This window comes from Gavia stellata, unplaced genomic scaffold (assembly GCF_030936135.1).
Source record: "Gavia stellata isolate bGavSte3 unplaced genomic scaffold, bGavSte3.hap2 HAP2_SCAFFOLD_188, whole genome shotgun sequence".
Lineage (NCBI taxonomy): Eukaryota > Metazoa > Chordata > Aves > Gaviiformes > Gaviidae > Gavia > Gavia stellata.
Genome location: NW_026777367.1, coordinates 5,050 through 20,281, shown reverse-complemented (window position 1 = coordinate 20,281; position 15,232 = coordinate 5,050). Strand labels below are relative to the sequence as shown.

The window sequence follows — 15,232 nt, the reverse complement described above, 5'->3', positions numbered from 1 at the left end:
ACACCACACCCAGCACCCACCCCATGCCCAGAGAAGACCCAATGCCACACCCAGCACCCACCCCGTGCCCAGAGAAGACCCAACACTATGCTCTGCACCCACCCCATGCCCAGAGAAGACCCAATGCCACACCCAGCACCCACCCTGTGCCCAGAGAAGACCCAATGCCACACCCAGCACCCACCCAGTGCCCAGAGAAGACCCAACACCATGTCCATCAACCATCCCATGGCCGGAGAAGACCCAACGCCACACCCAGCACCCACCCCTTGCCCAGAGAAGACCCAATGCCACACCCAGCACCCACGCCGTGCCCAGAGAAGACCCAACACAATGCTCAGCACCCACCCCATGCCCAGAGAAGACCCAACGCCACACCCAGCACCCACCCCATGACCAGAGAAGACTCAACGCCACACCCAGCACCCACCCAGTGCCCAGAGAAGACCCAACACCATGTCCATCAACCATCCCATGGCCGGAGAAGACCCAACGCCACACCCAGCACCCACCCCTTGCCCAGAGAAGACCCAATGCCACACCCAGCACCCACGCCGTGCCCAGAGAAGACCCAACACCATGCTCAGCACCCACCCCACGCCCAGAGAAGACCCAATGCCATGTCCATCAACCATCCCATGGCTGGAGAAGACCCAATGCCACTCCCAGCACCCACCCTATGCGCAGATGAGACCCAGTGCCTCACCCAGCACCCACCCTGTGCCCAGAGAAGACGCAACGCCACACCCAGCACCCACCCAGTGCCCAGAGAAGACCCAACACCATGTCCATCAACCATCCCATGGCCGGAGAAGACCCAACGCCATCTCCATCAACCACCCCATGCCCAGAGAAGACCCAATGCCACACCCAGCACCCACCCCGTGCCCAGAGAAGACCCAACACTATGCTCAGCACCCACCCAGTGCCCAGAGAAGACCCAACACCATGTCCATCAACCATCCCATGGCCGGAGAAGACCCAACGCCACACCCAGCACCCACCCCTTGCCCAGAGAAGACCCAATGCCACACCCAGCACCCACCCCGTGCCCAGAGAAGACCCAACACCATGCTCAGCACCCACCCCATGCCCAGAGAAGACCCAATGCCATGTCCATCAACCATCCCATGGCTGGAGAAGACCCAATGCCACTCCCAGCACCCACCCTATGCGCAGATGAGACCCAGTGCCTCACCCAGCACCCACCCCATGACCAGAGAAGACTCAACGCCACACCCAGCACCCACCCAGTGCCCAGAGAAGACCCAACACCATGTCCATCAACCATCCCATGGCCGGAGAAGACCCAACGCCACACCCAGCACCCACCCCATGCCCAGAGAAGACCCAATGCCACACCCAGCACCCACCCCGTGCCCAGAGAAGACCCAACACTATGCTCAGCACCCACCCCACGCCCAGAGAAGACCCAATGCCATGTCCATCAACCATCCCATGGCTGGAGAAGACCCAATGCCACTCCCAGCACCCACCCTATGCGCAGATGAGACCCAGTGCCTCACCCAGCACCCACCCTGTGCCCAGAGAAGACGCAACGCCACACCCAGCACCCCACCCAGTGCCCAGAGAAGACCCAACACCATGTCCATCAACCATCCCATGGCCGGAGAAGACCCAACGCCATCTCCATCAACCACCCCATGCCCAGAGAAGACCCTCCACCCCCCCCCCACCCACCCCTGCACCCTACCGGTGGTGCCGGGTGGGCAGTTGCACTGGTAGGCGTCGATGCGGTCGATGCATTTGCCGCCGTTGCGGCAGGGGCCGCTCTGGCACTCGTCCAGCTGGAGCTCGCAGCGGTAACCGGTGAAGCCGGGGGCGCAGGCGCAGGAGAAGCTGGCGATGCCGTCCAGGCAGGTGCCGTGGTGGCACGGGTCCGGCGAGCAGTCGTCCACGTTGCGTTCGCAAAGAGGACCTTCGAAGCCTGAGGGGGATGGGGGTGAGTGGGAAGGGGTGCTTGGAGGAGCACCCATAGGTGATGGGTGGGGAATGCCGGGAGAGCGGGGCCATCTGTGGGTGCAAGGTGGGCAACACCAGGAGGTTGAGGACGCTCATAGGGGCAGGTTGGCCAATGCCAGGAGGTCATGGACACCCATGGGTGCAGGATGGCCAATGCCAGGAGGTCATGGACACCCATGGCTGAGGGTTGGCCAATGCCAGGAGGTCACGGACACCCATGGGTGAGTGTTGGCCAATGCCAGGAGGTCATGGACACCCATGGGTGCAGGTTGGCCAATGCCAGGAGTTCACGGACACCCATGGGTGCAGGTTGGCCAATGCCAGGAGTTCATGGACACCCATGGGTGCAGGTTGGCCAATGCCAGGAGGTCAGGGACACCCATGGGTGCAGGTTAGCCAATGCCAGGAGTTCACGGACACCCATGGGTGAGGGTTGGCCAATGCCAGGAGGTCACGGACACCCATGGCTGAGGGTTGGCCAATGCCAGGAGGTCACGGACACCCATGGGTGCAGGTTGGCCAATGCCAGGAGGTCATGGACACCCATGGGTGCAGGATGGCCAATGCCAGGAGGTCACGGGACACCCATGGCTGAGGGTTGGCCAATGCCAGGAGGTCACGGACACCCATGGCTGAGGGTTGGCCAATGCCAGGAGGTCACGGACACCCATGGGTGAGTGTTGGCCAATGCCAGGAGGTCACGGACACCCATGGGTGCAGGTTGGCCAATGCCAGGAGGTCACGGACACCCATGGGTGAGTGTTGGCCAATGCCAGGAGGTCATGGACACCCATGGGTGAGTGTTGGCCAATGCCAGGAGGTCACGGACACCCATGGGTGCAGGTTGGCCAATGCCAGGAGGTCACGGACACCCATGGGTGAGTGTTGGCCAATGCCAGGAGGTCACGGACACCCATGGGTGCAGGTTGGCCAATGCCAGGAGGTCACAGACACCCATGGGTGCAGGTTGGCCAATGCCAGGAGGTCACGGACACCCATGGGTGCATGGTGGGCGATGTTATTAGGTTAGGGACACCCATGGGTTCAGGTTGGGCAATACCGGGGGATCGGGGCCATCCATGGGTGCAAGGTGGGCAACACCAGGAGGTCAGGGACACCCATGGGTGAAGGATGGCCAATGCCAGGGTTCCATGGACACCCATGGGTGCAGGGCGGTCCATGCCGGGTTCCATGGACACCCATGGGTGCTGGGGTCCCGCAGGGGCTCACCCTCGGCGCAGCGGCACTCGTAGCCATTGGGACGGTCGAGGCACTTGGCTCCATTGCGGCAGGGGGTGCTGGCGCACTCATCCATGTCCGTCTGGCAGGTGGGGCCCGAGAAACCTGGGTGGGCAGCACCCATGGGTGGGGGGCACCCATGGGTGGGGGGGGGGCCAGGTGAGGTGACCCCTGCCCCCCCCCATGCCCCCCCCAACTCCCCTCAGGGGACCCCAGTCACCCCCAGAGCTCCTGCACCCCCAAAGTGTCACCTCATCCTGGAGCACCCCCCCAAGTTGGGTGATGGGGTGGGTGCTGGGGTGGGTGCCCATGGGGGGGGTGTGGGTGGCAATGGGTGGGTGCTGGGGTGGGTGCCCTGGGGGCATGGGTGGCTGGGGTGGGTGCAGGAGGGGGTGCCCAGGGGTGGGTGGCCAGGAGTAGTAGCTGAGGTGGGTTCCCTGGGGTGGGGGCTGCAGTGGGTGCCCTGGGGTGGGGGGATGATGGGGTGGGTGCTGAGATGGGTGCCCATAGGTGGGTGCAGGGGTGGGTGCCCACAGATGGGTCTGGGATGGGTGCCCATGGCTAGGTGCTGGGGTGCTGAGGGGTGGCAGCTCTGGGGGTGGTTTCTGAAGGGTGGGTGCTGGAGTCAACGCAGGGGTGGGTGCTGGCTGGGTGCTGGCTGGGTGCCGGGGCGGGTGCTCACCGGGGGGGCAGGAGCAGGAGAAGCCGTTGACCAGGTCGTGGCAGCGGCCGCCGTTGGCGCAGGGGCTGCTCTGGCACTCGTCCACCTCCACCTCGCACAGGGGCCCGCTGAACCCTGCACCCACCGGCACCGTCACCCCCACCCTGACACCCACAACCACCCTGACCCTCGCCCTGACACCCACAGCCACCCTCACCCCCACCCTGACACCACCTTGCCCACCCTGTGCCCGCACAGGGCACCCACTGGCTGTGCAAGTGGAGGTGAGGTCTGCATGGGCCCACCAGGACCCACCAGGACCCATGGCAGGACCCATAGCAGGACCCGTACCCACACCAGGTCACCCACCAGGTCCTTCACCCATCCCAGGACCCATCCCAAGACCCCCACCCACTCCAGGACCATCTCAGTTCCCCACCATGTCCCACCCCAGGTCCCACAACCACCCCAGAACCCATCCCAGATCCCTCACCCATCCCAGGTCGCCCACCAGGTCCCACCCCAGGTCCCACAACCACACCAGAACCCCCACCAGGTCCCCCACCCATCCCAGGACCCATCCCAAGACCCACACCCACCCCAGGACCATCCCAGGAACTCCACCAGATCCCCCAACCACCCCAGAACCCACCCCAGATCCTTCACCCATCCCAGGACCCGCACCAGGTCCCACCCCAGGTCCCCCAACCACACCAGAACCCCCACCAGGTCCACCACCCATCCCAGGACCCCCACCAGGTCCCACCCCAGGTCCCACAACCACCCCAGAACCCCCACCAGGTCCACCACCCATCCCAGGACCCCCACCAGCTCCCACCCCAGGTCCCACAACCACCCCAGAACCCCCACCAGGTCCACCACCCATCCCAGGACCCCCACCAGGTCCCACCCCAGGTCCCACAACCACCCCAGAACCCACCCCAGATCCCTCACCCATCCCACGACCCCCACCAGGTCCCACCCCAGGTCCCCCAACCACACCAGAATCCCCACCAGGTCCACCACCCATCCCAGGACCCCCACCAGGTCCCACCCCAGGTCCCACACAACCACCTCAGAACCCACCCCAGATCCCTCACCCATCCCAGGACCCCCACCAGGTCCCACCCCAGGTCCCACACAACCACCTCAGAACCCACCCCAGATCCCTCACCCATCCCAGGACCCCCACCAGGTCCCACCCCAGGTCCCACAACCACCCCAGAACCCCCACCAGGTCCACCACCCATCCCAGGACCCCCACCAGGTCCCACCCCAGGTCCCACAACCACACCAGAACCCCCACCAGGTCCACCACCCATCCCAGGACCCTTCCCAAGACCCCCACCCACCTCAGGACCATCCCAGGTCACCCACCAGGTCCCACCCCAGGTCCTCAACCACCCCAGAACCCATCCCAGATCCCTCACCCATCCCAGGTCACCCACCAGGTCCCGCCCCAGAACCCGTACCAGGTCCCCCACCCATCTCAGGACCCTTCCCAAGACCCCCACCCATCTCAGGACCCATCCCAAGACCCCCACCCACCCCGGGACCATCCCAGGTCACCCACCAGCTCCCACAACAACCCCAGAACCCACCCCACGTCCTTCACCCATCCCAGGTCGCCCACCAGGTCCCACCCCAGGTCCCCCAACCACACCAGAACCCCCACCAGGTCCACCACCCATCCCAGGACCCCCACCAGCTCCCACCCCAGGTCCCACAACCACACCAGAACCCCCACCAGGTCCACCACCCATCCCAGGACCCCCACCAGGTCCCACCCCAGGTCCCACAACCACCCCAGAACCCCCACCAGGTCCACCACCCATCCCAGGACCCCCACCAGGTCCCACCCCAGGTCCCACAACCACACCAGAACCCCCACCAGGTCCACCACCCATCCCAGGACCCCCACCAGGTCCCACCCCAGGTCCCACAACCACCCCAGAACCCCCACCAGGTCCACCACCCATCCCAGGACCCCCACCAGGTCCCACCCCAGGTCCCACACAACCACCTCAGAACCCACCCCAGATCCCTCACCCATCCCAGGACCCTCACCAGGTCCCACCCCAGGTTCCACCCCCCCCCTCCCAGCCCCCCAGCCCCTCCCCCAGCCCCACCCATGGGTGGTGGCCCCCACCGGCCATGCAGATGCAGGTGAAGCGCCCGATGCGGTCCAGGCAGGTGGCCTGGTTGCGGCAGGGACCCGAGAGGCACTCGTTGACGTCGCTCTCGCAGCGCGGCCCCGCGTAGCCCCGCCCGCAGCGGCACTCGAAGGAGCCCTGGGTGTTGACGCAGCGCCCAAAGTGCTCGCAGGGGTTGGCGCCTGGGGGGGGGGGGGGGGCGGGAAAGGGGTCAGCACCCATGGGTGGCCTTCACCCATGGGTGCTCCACACTCTTGGCTCCCTTACCATGGTTATTATTCGGGCGAGGGGCACTCTTGCCTGTGCTTTCTGCCCCCATATGCCTGTCCGTCCCCCCCCCATATCATAAACTGGTGTCCCTCCCACCCATGGGTGCCCCCCACCCATAGGTGCCCCAACACCCATGGGTGCTGCCCTTCTTGACTCTCTGCCATGGTGATTGCTCATGGAGGTGCAGTCCTGCCTGTGCACTCTGCCCATGGATGACCCCAGCCCATGAATGGATGCCCCACCACCACCCATGGGTGCCCCCCACCCATGGGTGCCCCTCCCTTGGTGCCCCTGCCATGGTGATCACTCATGAGGGTGCAGTCCTGCCTGTGCTCTCTGCCTATGGGTGCCCACCCCCACGAATGGGTGTGCCCATCCCCCCCCGCCATGGGTGTCCCCCATCAGTGGGTGTCCCACACCCATGGGAGCGCCCCCCCCACCCATGGGTACCCCCACCCATAGGTGCCCCACTCCCAAGGGATTACCCCCCACCCCTGTCTGCGCCTCTTCCCCATGCATTCCCTCACCGGCCAGTGCCCCCCCACCCTGGCTACCCCCCCACCCATGGGTGCCCCCCACCCATGGGTGCTCCCCCCCACCCATGGGTGCTCCCCCCACCCACCTATGGAGCACTCGTCGACGTCCTGGTCGCAGGCGCCGCCGGTGAAGCCGGGGGGGCAGGTGCAGATGGCGCGGCCGTTGACGGGGTTGGTGTCGCAGATGGCGTCCTCGTGGCACGGGTTGCTGACGCAGGCGTCGTCCAGGTGGCACAGCAGGCCTGGCACCCACCAGGGCATCAGGGCACCCATGGGTGCAGGAAACCCCGCCCCCTCAGTGGGTGCCCACCCCATGCTGGTGTCACCCAACCTCTGCTAAAGCCAACCCAGGGTGCCCACCCCATGCCAGGGTGCTCAAGGGTGGTGTCCACCCCATCCTGGTGCCACCCAACCCATGCTGAGGCCACCCCAGGGTGCCCACCCAATGCCAGGGGTGCCCACCCCATCCTGGTGCCACCCAACCCATGCCATGGCTACCCCAGTGGGTGCCCACCCCATGCCAGGGTGCTCAAGGGGTGATGGCCACCCCCTCCTGGTGCCACCCAACCCATGCCATGGCTACCCCAGTGGGTGCCCACCCAATGCCAGGGGTGCCCACCCCATGCCAGGGTGCCCAAGGGTGGTGCCCACCCCATCCTGGTGCCACCCAACCCATGCCATGGCCACCCCAGGGTGCCCACCCAATGCCAGGGGTGCCCACCCCATGCCAGGGTGCCCAAGGGTGGTGTCTACCCTCATCCTGGTGCCACCCAATCCATGCCATGGCTACCCCAGTGGGTGCCCACCCCATGCCAGGGTGCTCAAGGGGTGATGGCCACCCCCTCCTGGTGCCACCCAACCCATGCCATGGCTACCCCAGTGGGTGCCCACCCAATGCCAGGGGTGCCCACCCCATGCCAGGGTGCTCAAGGGTGGTGTCCACCCCATCCTGGTGCCACCCAACCCATGTTGAGGCCACCCCAGGGTGCCCACCCAATGCCAGGGGTGCCCACTCCATGCCAGGGTGCCCAAGGGTGGTGTCTACCCTCATCCTGGTGCCACCCAACCCATGCTGAGGCCACCCCAGGGTGCCCACCCAATGCCAGGGGTGCCCACCCCATGCCAGGGTGCCCAAGGGTGGTGTCCACCCCATCCTGGTGCCACCCAACCCATGCCATGGCCACCCCAGTGGGTGCCCACCCCATGCCAGGGTGCCCAAGGGTGGTGTCCACCCCATCTTGGTGTCACCCAACCTGTGCCAAAGCCACCCCAGGGTGCCCTCAGTGGTTCCCACCCACACCAGGGTGCCCTTGGGAACGTCCACCCCACGCCAGGGTGCTCTCAGAGGCCCCCACCCCATGCCAGGACACACTTATGGGTGCTCACCCCACGCCAGGGTGCTCTCAGAGGCCCCCACCCCATGCCAGGACACACTTATGGGTGCTCACCCCACGCCAGGGTGCTCTCAGAGGCCCCCACCCCATGCCAGGACACACTTATGGGTGCTCACCCCACGCCAGGGTGCTCTCAGAGGCCCCCACCCCATACCAGGACGCACTTATGGGTGCTCACCCCACGCCAGGGTGTTCTCAGAGGCCCCCCACCCCACGCCAGGGCACACTTATGGGTCCTCACCCCCATGCCAGGACACACATATGGGTCCCCAACCCACGCCAGGACGCACATATGGGTCCTCACCCCACGCCAGGGTGCTCTCAGAGGCCCCCACCCCATACCAGGACGCACTTATGGGTCCTCACCCCACACCAGGGTGCCCTTGGAGGTAGCCACCTCATCCCACGAGTACCCTTGGAGCTACCCACCCTAAACCAGGGTGCCTCCTACCCCACCCCAGGGTGCCCTACGAGGTTCCCCACCCCAGGGTGCCCCCCCCCCCCCCCCAACGCCACCTCTCCCCCCACCCTCACCCGTCTTGCCCATGGGGCAGGCGCAGTAGAAGGAGGCGACGCGGTCGTGGCAGGTGGCCCCGTTGAAGCAGACGGCGGTGGCGCAGTCGTCGATGTTCTCGCTGCAGCTTTCGCCCGTCCAAACCGTTGACGCAGACGCAGGTGTGGCCACCTTGGGTGTTGAAGCAGGTGCCACCGTTGTGGCAGGCGTTGGGTTGCAGTTGGCACTCGTCCACGTCTTCGGTGCAGAATTGGCCTGGGGTGGGGTGGGGGGGGACACATGGAGGGGGTGTCACACAAGAAGGTCTTCGTGAACAAATTGAGAAACCTTCTTGGAGACCACCTGAGAACATCTCAGGGACCACCCCATGGACCTCCACGGTGAGGTCCAACCTGAAAACACCTTGGTGACCACCTGAGAACATCTCAGGGACCACCTCAGGGACCTCCTTGGTGAGGTCCACCTGAGAACATCTCGGTGGCCACCTGAGAACATCTCAGAGACCACCTTGGTCACCACCTCATGGACCTCCTTGGTGAGGTCCACCTGGAAACATCTTGGTGACCACCTGAGAACATCTCAGAGACCACGTTGGTCACCATCTCCTCTGGGAGGTCCACCTGAGAACATCTTGGTGACCACCTGAGAACATCTCAGAGACCACCTTGGTCACCACCTCCTCCGTGAGGTCCACCTGAGAACATCTTGGTGACCACCTGAGAACATCTCAGGGACCACCTTGGTCACCACCCCATGGACCTCCTCTGTGAGGTCCACCTGAGAACATCTCGGTGACCACCTGAGAACACCTCGGTGACCACCTGAGAACATCTCGGTGACCACCTGAGAACACCTCGGTGACCACCTTGGTCTGCATTCTGCTGACCACCTCAGGGACCTCCTGGGTGACCACCTCTGGGGCCATCTCAAGGACCATCCGGGTCTGCACCTCACTGACCACCTTGAGGACCTCCCTGGTGACCACCTTTGGGACCATCGTGGTCCCCACCCTCCTGAGCACCTTAAGGACCACCTTCAGGACTTCCTTGATGACCACCTCAGGGATCATCTCAAGGACCACCTTCGTCGCCACCCCACTGACCACCCTGGTCACCACCTCAGTGCCCACCCTGGTGCCCACCGTGTTGACCACCTCAGTGCCCACCTTGATGACCACCTCAATGACCACCCTGGTGCCCACCTTGGTGCCCACCGTGTTGACCACCTCGGTGCCCACCCTGGGCCCCACCTCAGTGCCCACCTTGATGACCACCTCAATGACCACCCTGGTGCCCACCTCATTATCCACCTCAATGACCACACTGGTGCCCACCTCAATGACCACCCTGGTGCCCACCTTGATGTCCACCCTGGTCCATGCCCAAGTGCCCACCTTGGTGCCCACCCTGGTGACCCAACTCAGTGCCCACCTTGGTCCCCACCTCATTATCCACCTCAGTGACCACCCTGGTGCCCACCTTGGTGCCCACCCTGCTCCCCACCTCAGTGCCCACCTTGATGCCCACCTCAACGACCACCCTGGTCCCCACCTCAGTGCCCACCTCAGTGCCCACCTCAGTGACGACCCTGGTGCCCACCTCAATGACCATCCTGGTGCCCACCTCGATGCCCACCCTGGTCCATGCCCAAGTGCCCACCTTGGTGCCCACCTCAATGCCCACCTTGGTCCCCACCTTGATGCCCACCTCAAGGACCACCCTGGTGTCCACCTTGTTGACCATCTTGGTCCCACCTCAGTGCCCACCTTGATACCCACCTCAATGACCACCCTGGTGCCCACCTTGATGCCCACCTCGATGCCCACCTTGGTGCCCACCTCAATGCCCACCTTGATGCCCACCTCAACAACCACCCTGGCCCCCACGTCAGTGCCCACCTTGATGCCCACCCTGGTCCATTCCCAAGTGCCCACCTTGGTGCCCACCCTGGTGACCCACCTCAGTGCCCACCTTGATGCCCACTTCGATACCCACCTCAGTGACCACCCTGGTGCCCACCTTGTTGACCATCTTGGTCCCACCTCAGTGCCCACCTTGATGCCCACCTCAATGACTGCCCTGGTGCCCACCTTGTTGACCATGCTGGTCCCCACCTCAGTGCCCACCTCAATGACCACCCTGGTGCCCACCTTGATGCCCACCTCAACGATCACCCTGGTGCCCACCTTGTTGACCACCCTTGTCCCCACTTCAGTGCCCACCTTGATGCCCACCTCGATGCCCACCTCAATGACCACCCTGGTGCCCACCTCAATGCCCACCTTGATGCCCACCTCAACGACCACCCTGGTCCCCACTTCAGTGCCCACCTTGATGCCCACCTCAATGCCCACCTTGGTGCCCACCCTGGTGACCCACCTCAGTGCCCACCTTGATGCCCACCTCAATGCCCACCCTGGTGCCCACCTTGTTGACCATCTTGGTCCCATATCAGTGCCCACCTTGACACCCACCTCAGTGCCCACCTTGACACCCACCTCAATGCCCACCTTGACGCCCACCTTGACGCCCACCACAACACCCACCCCAGTACCCACCTCATACCCCATCCTGTTGACCACCCCACCACCCAATGACCACCCTGGGGTGCCCACCCTGTTGACCACCCCGCTGCCCCCCCCCCCCCCTTGGGTGCCCCCCTGGGTGCCACCCTACCCGTCCACTCGGGTGGGCACTGGCAGTTGTAGGTGTTGACCCCGTCCACGCAGGTGCCCCCGTGGAGACACTTGTGCCCGGGGCAGTCGTCCACGTTGGTCTCGCAGGTGGGACCCTCAAAACCTTGGGGACACCGGGGGTCAGGGTGGGGGTCAGGGACCCCCCCACCCATGACAGGGAACCCCCCCACCCACTCCACCAGCACCCTGGACCCCCCAAACCCATCACCAGGGAGCCCCGTGGATGCCAAGGGTGATGGGTGCCAGGGACCCCCACCCACGCCTGGGACCCCCACCCATGCCTGGGACCCCCAACCCACCCATGACTGAGACACCCCACCCACCCCCGAGACCCCCACCCATGACAGGGACCCCCCCACCCACTCCACCAGCACCCTGGACCCCCCAATCCCATCACCAGGGAGCCCCGTGGATGTCAAGGGTGATGGGTGCCAGGGAGCCCCACCCATGCCTGGGACCCCCCACCCACACCTGGGACCCTCGGAGACCCCCACCCACATCCAAGGACCCCCCCAGGGACCCCCACCCACTTCCAAGGACACACCCCCCCTCGAACCCCCCACCCAGTGCCAGGGACCACCCAGAGACCCCCACCCACTTCCAGGGACCCCCACCCAGTTCTTAGGGATCCCCAGGGACCCCCACCCACTTCCAGAGACCCCCACCCACTTCCAGGGACCCCCACCCAGTTCTTAGGGATCCCCAGGGACCCCCACCCACTTCCAGGGACCCCCACCCAGTTCTTAGGGATCCCCAGGGACCCCCACCCACTTCCAGGGACCCCCACCCAGTTCTTAGGGATCCCCAGGGACCCCCACCCACTTCCAAGGACACACCCCCCCTCGAACCCCCCACCCAGTGCCAGGGACCACCCAGAGACCCCCACCCACTTCCAGGGACCCCCACCCAGTTCTTAGGGATCCCCAGGGACCCCCACCCACTTCCAGAGACCCCCACCCACTTCCAGGGACCCCCACCCAGTTCTTAGGGATCCCCAGGGACCCCCACCCACTTCCAGGGACCCCCACCCAGTTCTTAGGGATCCCCAGGGACCCCCACCCACTTCCAGGGACCCCCACCCAGTTTTTAGGGAATCCCCCCCCCACCCAGAGACCCCCACCCACTTCCAGGGACCCCCACCCAGTTTTTAGGATCCCCAGGGACCCCCACCCACTTCCAGGGACCCCCACCCAGTTCTTAGGGATCCCCAGGGACCCCCACCCACTTCCAGGGACCCCCACCCAGTTTTTAGGGATTCCCCCCCCACCCAGAGACCCCCCACCCACTTCCAGGGACCCCCACCCAGTTTTTAGGGATCCCCAGGGACCCCCACCCACTTCCAGGGACCCCCACCCAGTTCTTAGGGATCCCCAGGGACCCCCACCCACTTCCAAGGACCCCCACCCAGTTCTTAGGGATCCCCAGCGACCCCCACCCACTTCCAGGGACCCCCACCCAGTTTTTAGGGATCCCCAGGGACCCCCACCCACTTCCAGGGACCCCCACCCAGTTCTTAGGGATCCCCAGGGACCCCCACCCACTTCCAGGGACCCCCACCCACTCCCAGACACCTCCCATCACCCCCAAGAGGTGCCGGGGACCCCCCCAGGGACCCCCCACCCAGTGCCAGCGACCCTCCCACCCCCCACCCCCAGCAGCACCCATGGGTGCCAGCACCCACCGGGCAGGCAGGCGCAGTCGAAGGACCCCTCCCCCAGCTGGCGGCAGGTGCCCCCGTTCAGACAGGGGGAGGGGGCGCAGGGGGGGGAGGGGGGCGTCTCCAGGGGGGTGCAGTCAGGACCTGGGGTGGGGGGGGGGGGGGGACAGGGGGTGGGTGCCCCCATGGGTGGGGGGGTTTGTGGGTGCTGCCCCCTGGGGGCTGGATACCCCCTGGGGGGGGGGGGGGGGGTTTGGAGGGGCACCCATGGGTGCCCGCCAGCACCCCATGCCCCCCCCACCCACCCCCCCATGGGACACCCCCCATAGGGGCCCACCCTGCACCCCCCCACCCCACCCTATGGGTCCCACTCACCCACCCATGGGACCTCCCCCCATCCCTGCACACCCCATTGGGACCCCCCCCCACCCATGGGACCCCCCCACCCATGCTCTGCCTCTCCCCATAGCCCCCCCCCCCCACCCATGGGACCCCCCACCCATGCTCTGCCTCTCCCCATAACCCACCCCCCACCCATGGGACGCCCCACCCATGCTCTGCCTCTCCCCATAGCCCCCCCACCCATGGGACCCCCCCACCCATGCTCTGCCTCTCCCCATAACCCACCCCCACCCATGGGACCCCCCACCCATGGTCTGCCTCTCCCCATAGCCCCCCCACCCACCCATGGGACCCCCCCACCCATGCTCTGCCTCCCCCCATAGCCCCCCCCCCACCCATGGGACCCCCCCACCCATGCTCTGCCTCTCCCCATACCCCCCCCACCCACCCATGGGACCCCCCCACCCATGGTCTGCCTCCCCCCATACCCCCCCCACCCATGGGACCCCCCCACCCACGCTCTGCCTCCCCCCATAGCCCCCCCACCCATGGGACCCCCCCACCCATGGTCTGCCTCTCCCCATACCCCCCCCACCCATGGGACCCCCCACCCATGCTCTGCCTCTCCCCATAACCCACCCCCACCCATGGGACCCCCCACCCATGCTCTGCCTCTCCCCATAACCCACCCCCACCCATGGGACCCCCCACCCATGGTCTGCCTCTCCCCATAGCCCCCCCACCCATGGGACCCCCCACCCATGCTCTGCCTCCCCCCATAGCCCCCCCCCACCCATGGGACCCCCCCTCCCCATGCTCTGCCTCTCCCCATACCCCCCCCCACCCATGGGACCCCCCACCCATGCTCTGCCTCCCCCCCATACCCCCCCCACCCATGGGACCCCCACTCACGGCGGGTGCCCGGGGGGCAGAGGCAGCGGGGGTGCAGGGTGCCCTGGCGCAGGGTGCTCTGGCACAGCCCCCCGGGGGGGCAGGGTGAGGGGGTGCAGGGGTCCCGCAGGTGGCACTGCTCCCCCAGCACCCCCGGCTGACACCTGCCAGACAGCACCCATGGGAGACGCACAGCACCCATGGGAGACCCATGGCACCCAGGGGAGACCCACGGCACCCAGGGCACCCCATGGCACCCATGGGAGACCTGGGACCCCCACAGCACCCATGGGAGACCCACAGCACCTAGGGGACCCCACAGCACCCATGGGAAGCCCCCAGCACCTAGGGGACCCCACAGCACCCATGGGAAGCCCCCAGCACCCAGGGGAGACCCACAGCACCTAGGGGACCCCACAGCACCCAGGGGAGACCCACAGCACCCAGAGGACTCCTGGGACCCCCCCCAGCACCCAGGGGACCCCCCCAGCACCCATGGGTCCCGCAGGTGGCACCGACACCCCCAGCTGGCACCTGCCGGACAGCACCCATGGGAGACACATGGCACCCATGGGAGACCCATGGTACCCAGAGGACTCTGGGGACCCGCCCCAGCACCCATGGGACCCCCCCAGCACCCAGGGGTCCCGCAGGTGGCACCGCTCCCCCAGCACCCCCAGCTGGCACCTTCCGGACAGCACCCATGGGAGACACATGGCACCCATGGGAGACCCACAGCACCCAGAGGACTCCTGGGACCCCCCCCAGCACCCATGGGACACCTGGGATCTCCCCCAGCACCCATGGGACCCATAGCTGGCACCGCTCCCCCAGCACCCCTGACTGGCCCCTGCCAGACAGCACCCACGGGAGACCCGCAGCACCCATGGGAGACCC

General features: G+C 66.3%; 1 protein-coding gene across 1 annotated transcript in view; it reads right to left on the bottom strand.

The window, feature by feature from the left end:
• LOC132321918 (neurogenic locus notch homolog protein 3-like) overlaps window positions 1–13,246 on the bottom strand; it is a gene marked incomplete at its 5' end in the record, with an annotated part of 34,018 nt that extends 20,772 nt beyond the window's left edge. The window contains 9 exon segments of the mRNA XM_059835290.1: window positions 1,715–1,948; window positions 3,214–3,327; window positions 3,905–4,018; window positions 6,033–6,218; window positions 6,929–7,084; window positions 8,771–8,891; window positions 8,893–9,005; window positions 11,426–11,548; window positions 13,127–13,246. Coding sequence (XP_059691273.1) covers window positions 1,715–1,948; window positions 3,214–3,327; window positions 3,905–4,018; window positions 6,033–6,218; window positions 6,929–7,084; window positions 8,771–8,891; window positions 8,893–9,005; window positions 11,426–11,548; window positions 13,127–13,246 — 1,281 coding nt within the window.
• Between the last annotated feature and the right edge of the window lie 1,986 nt (window positions 13,247–15,232).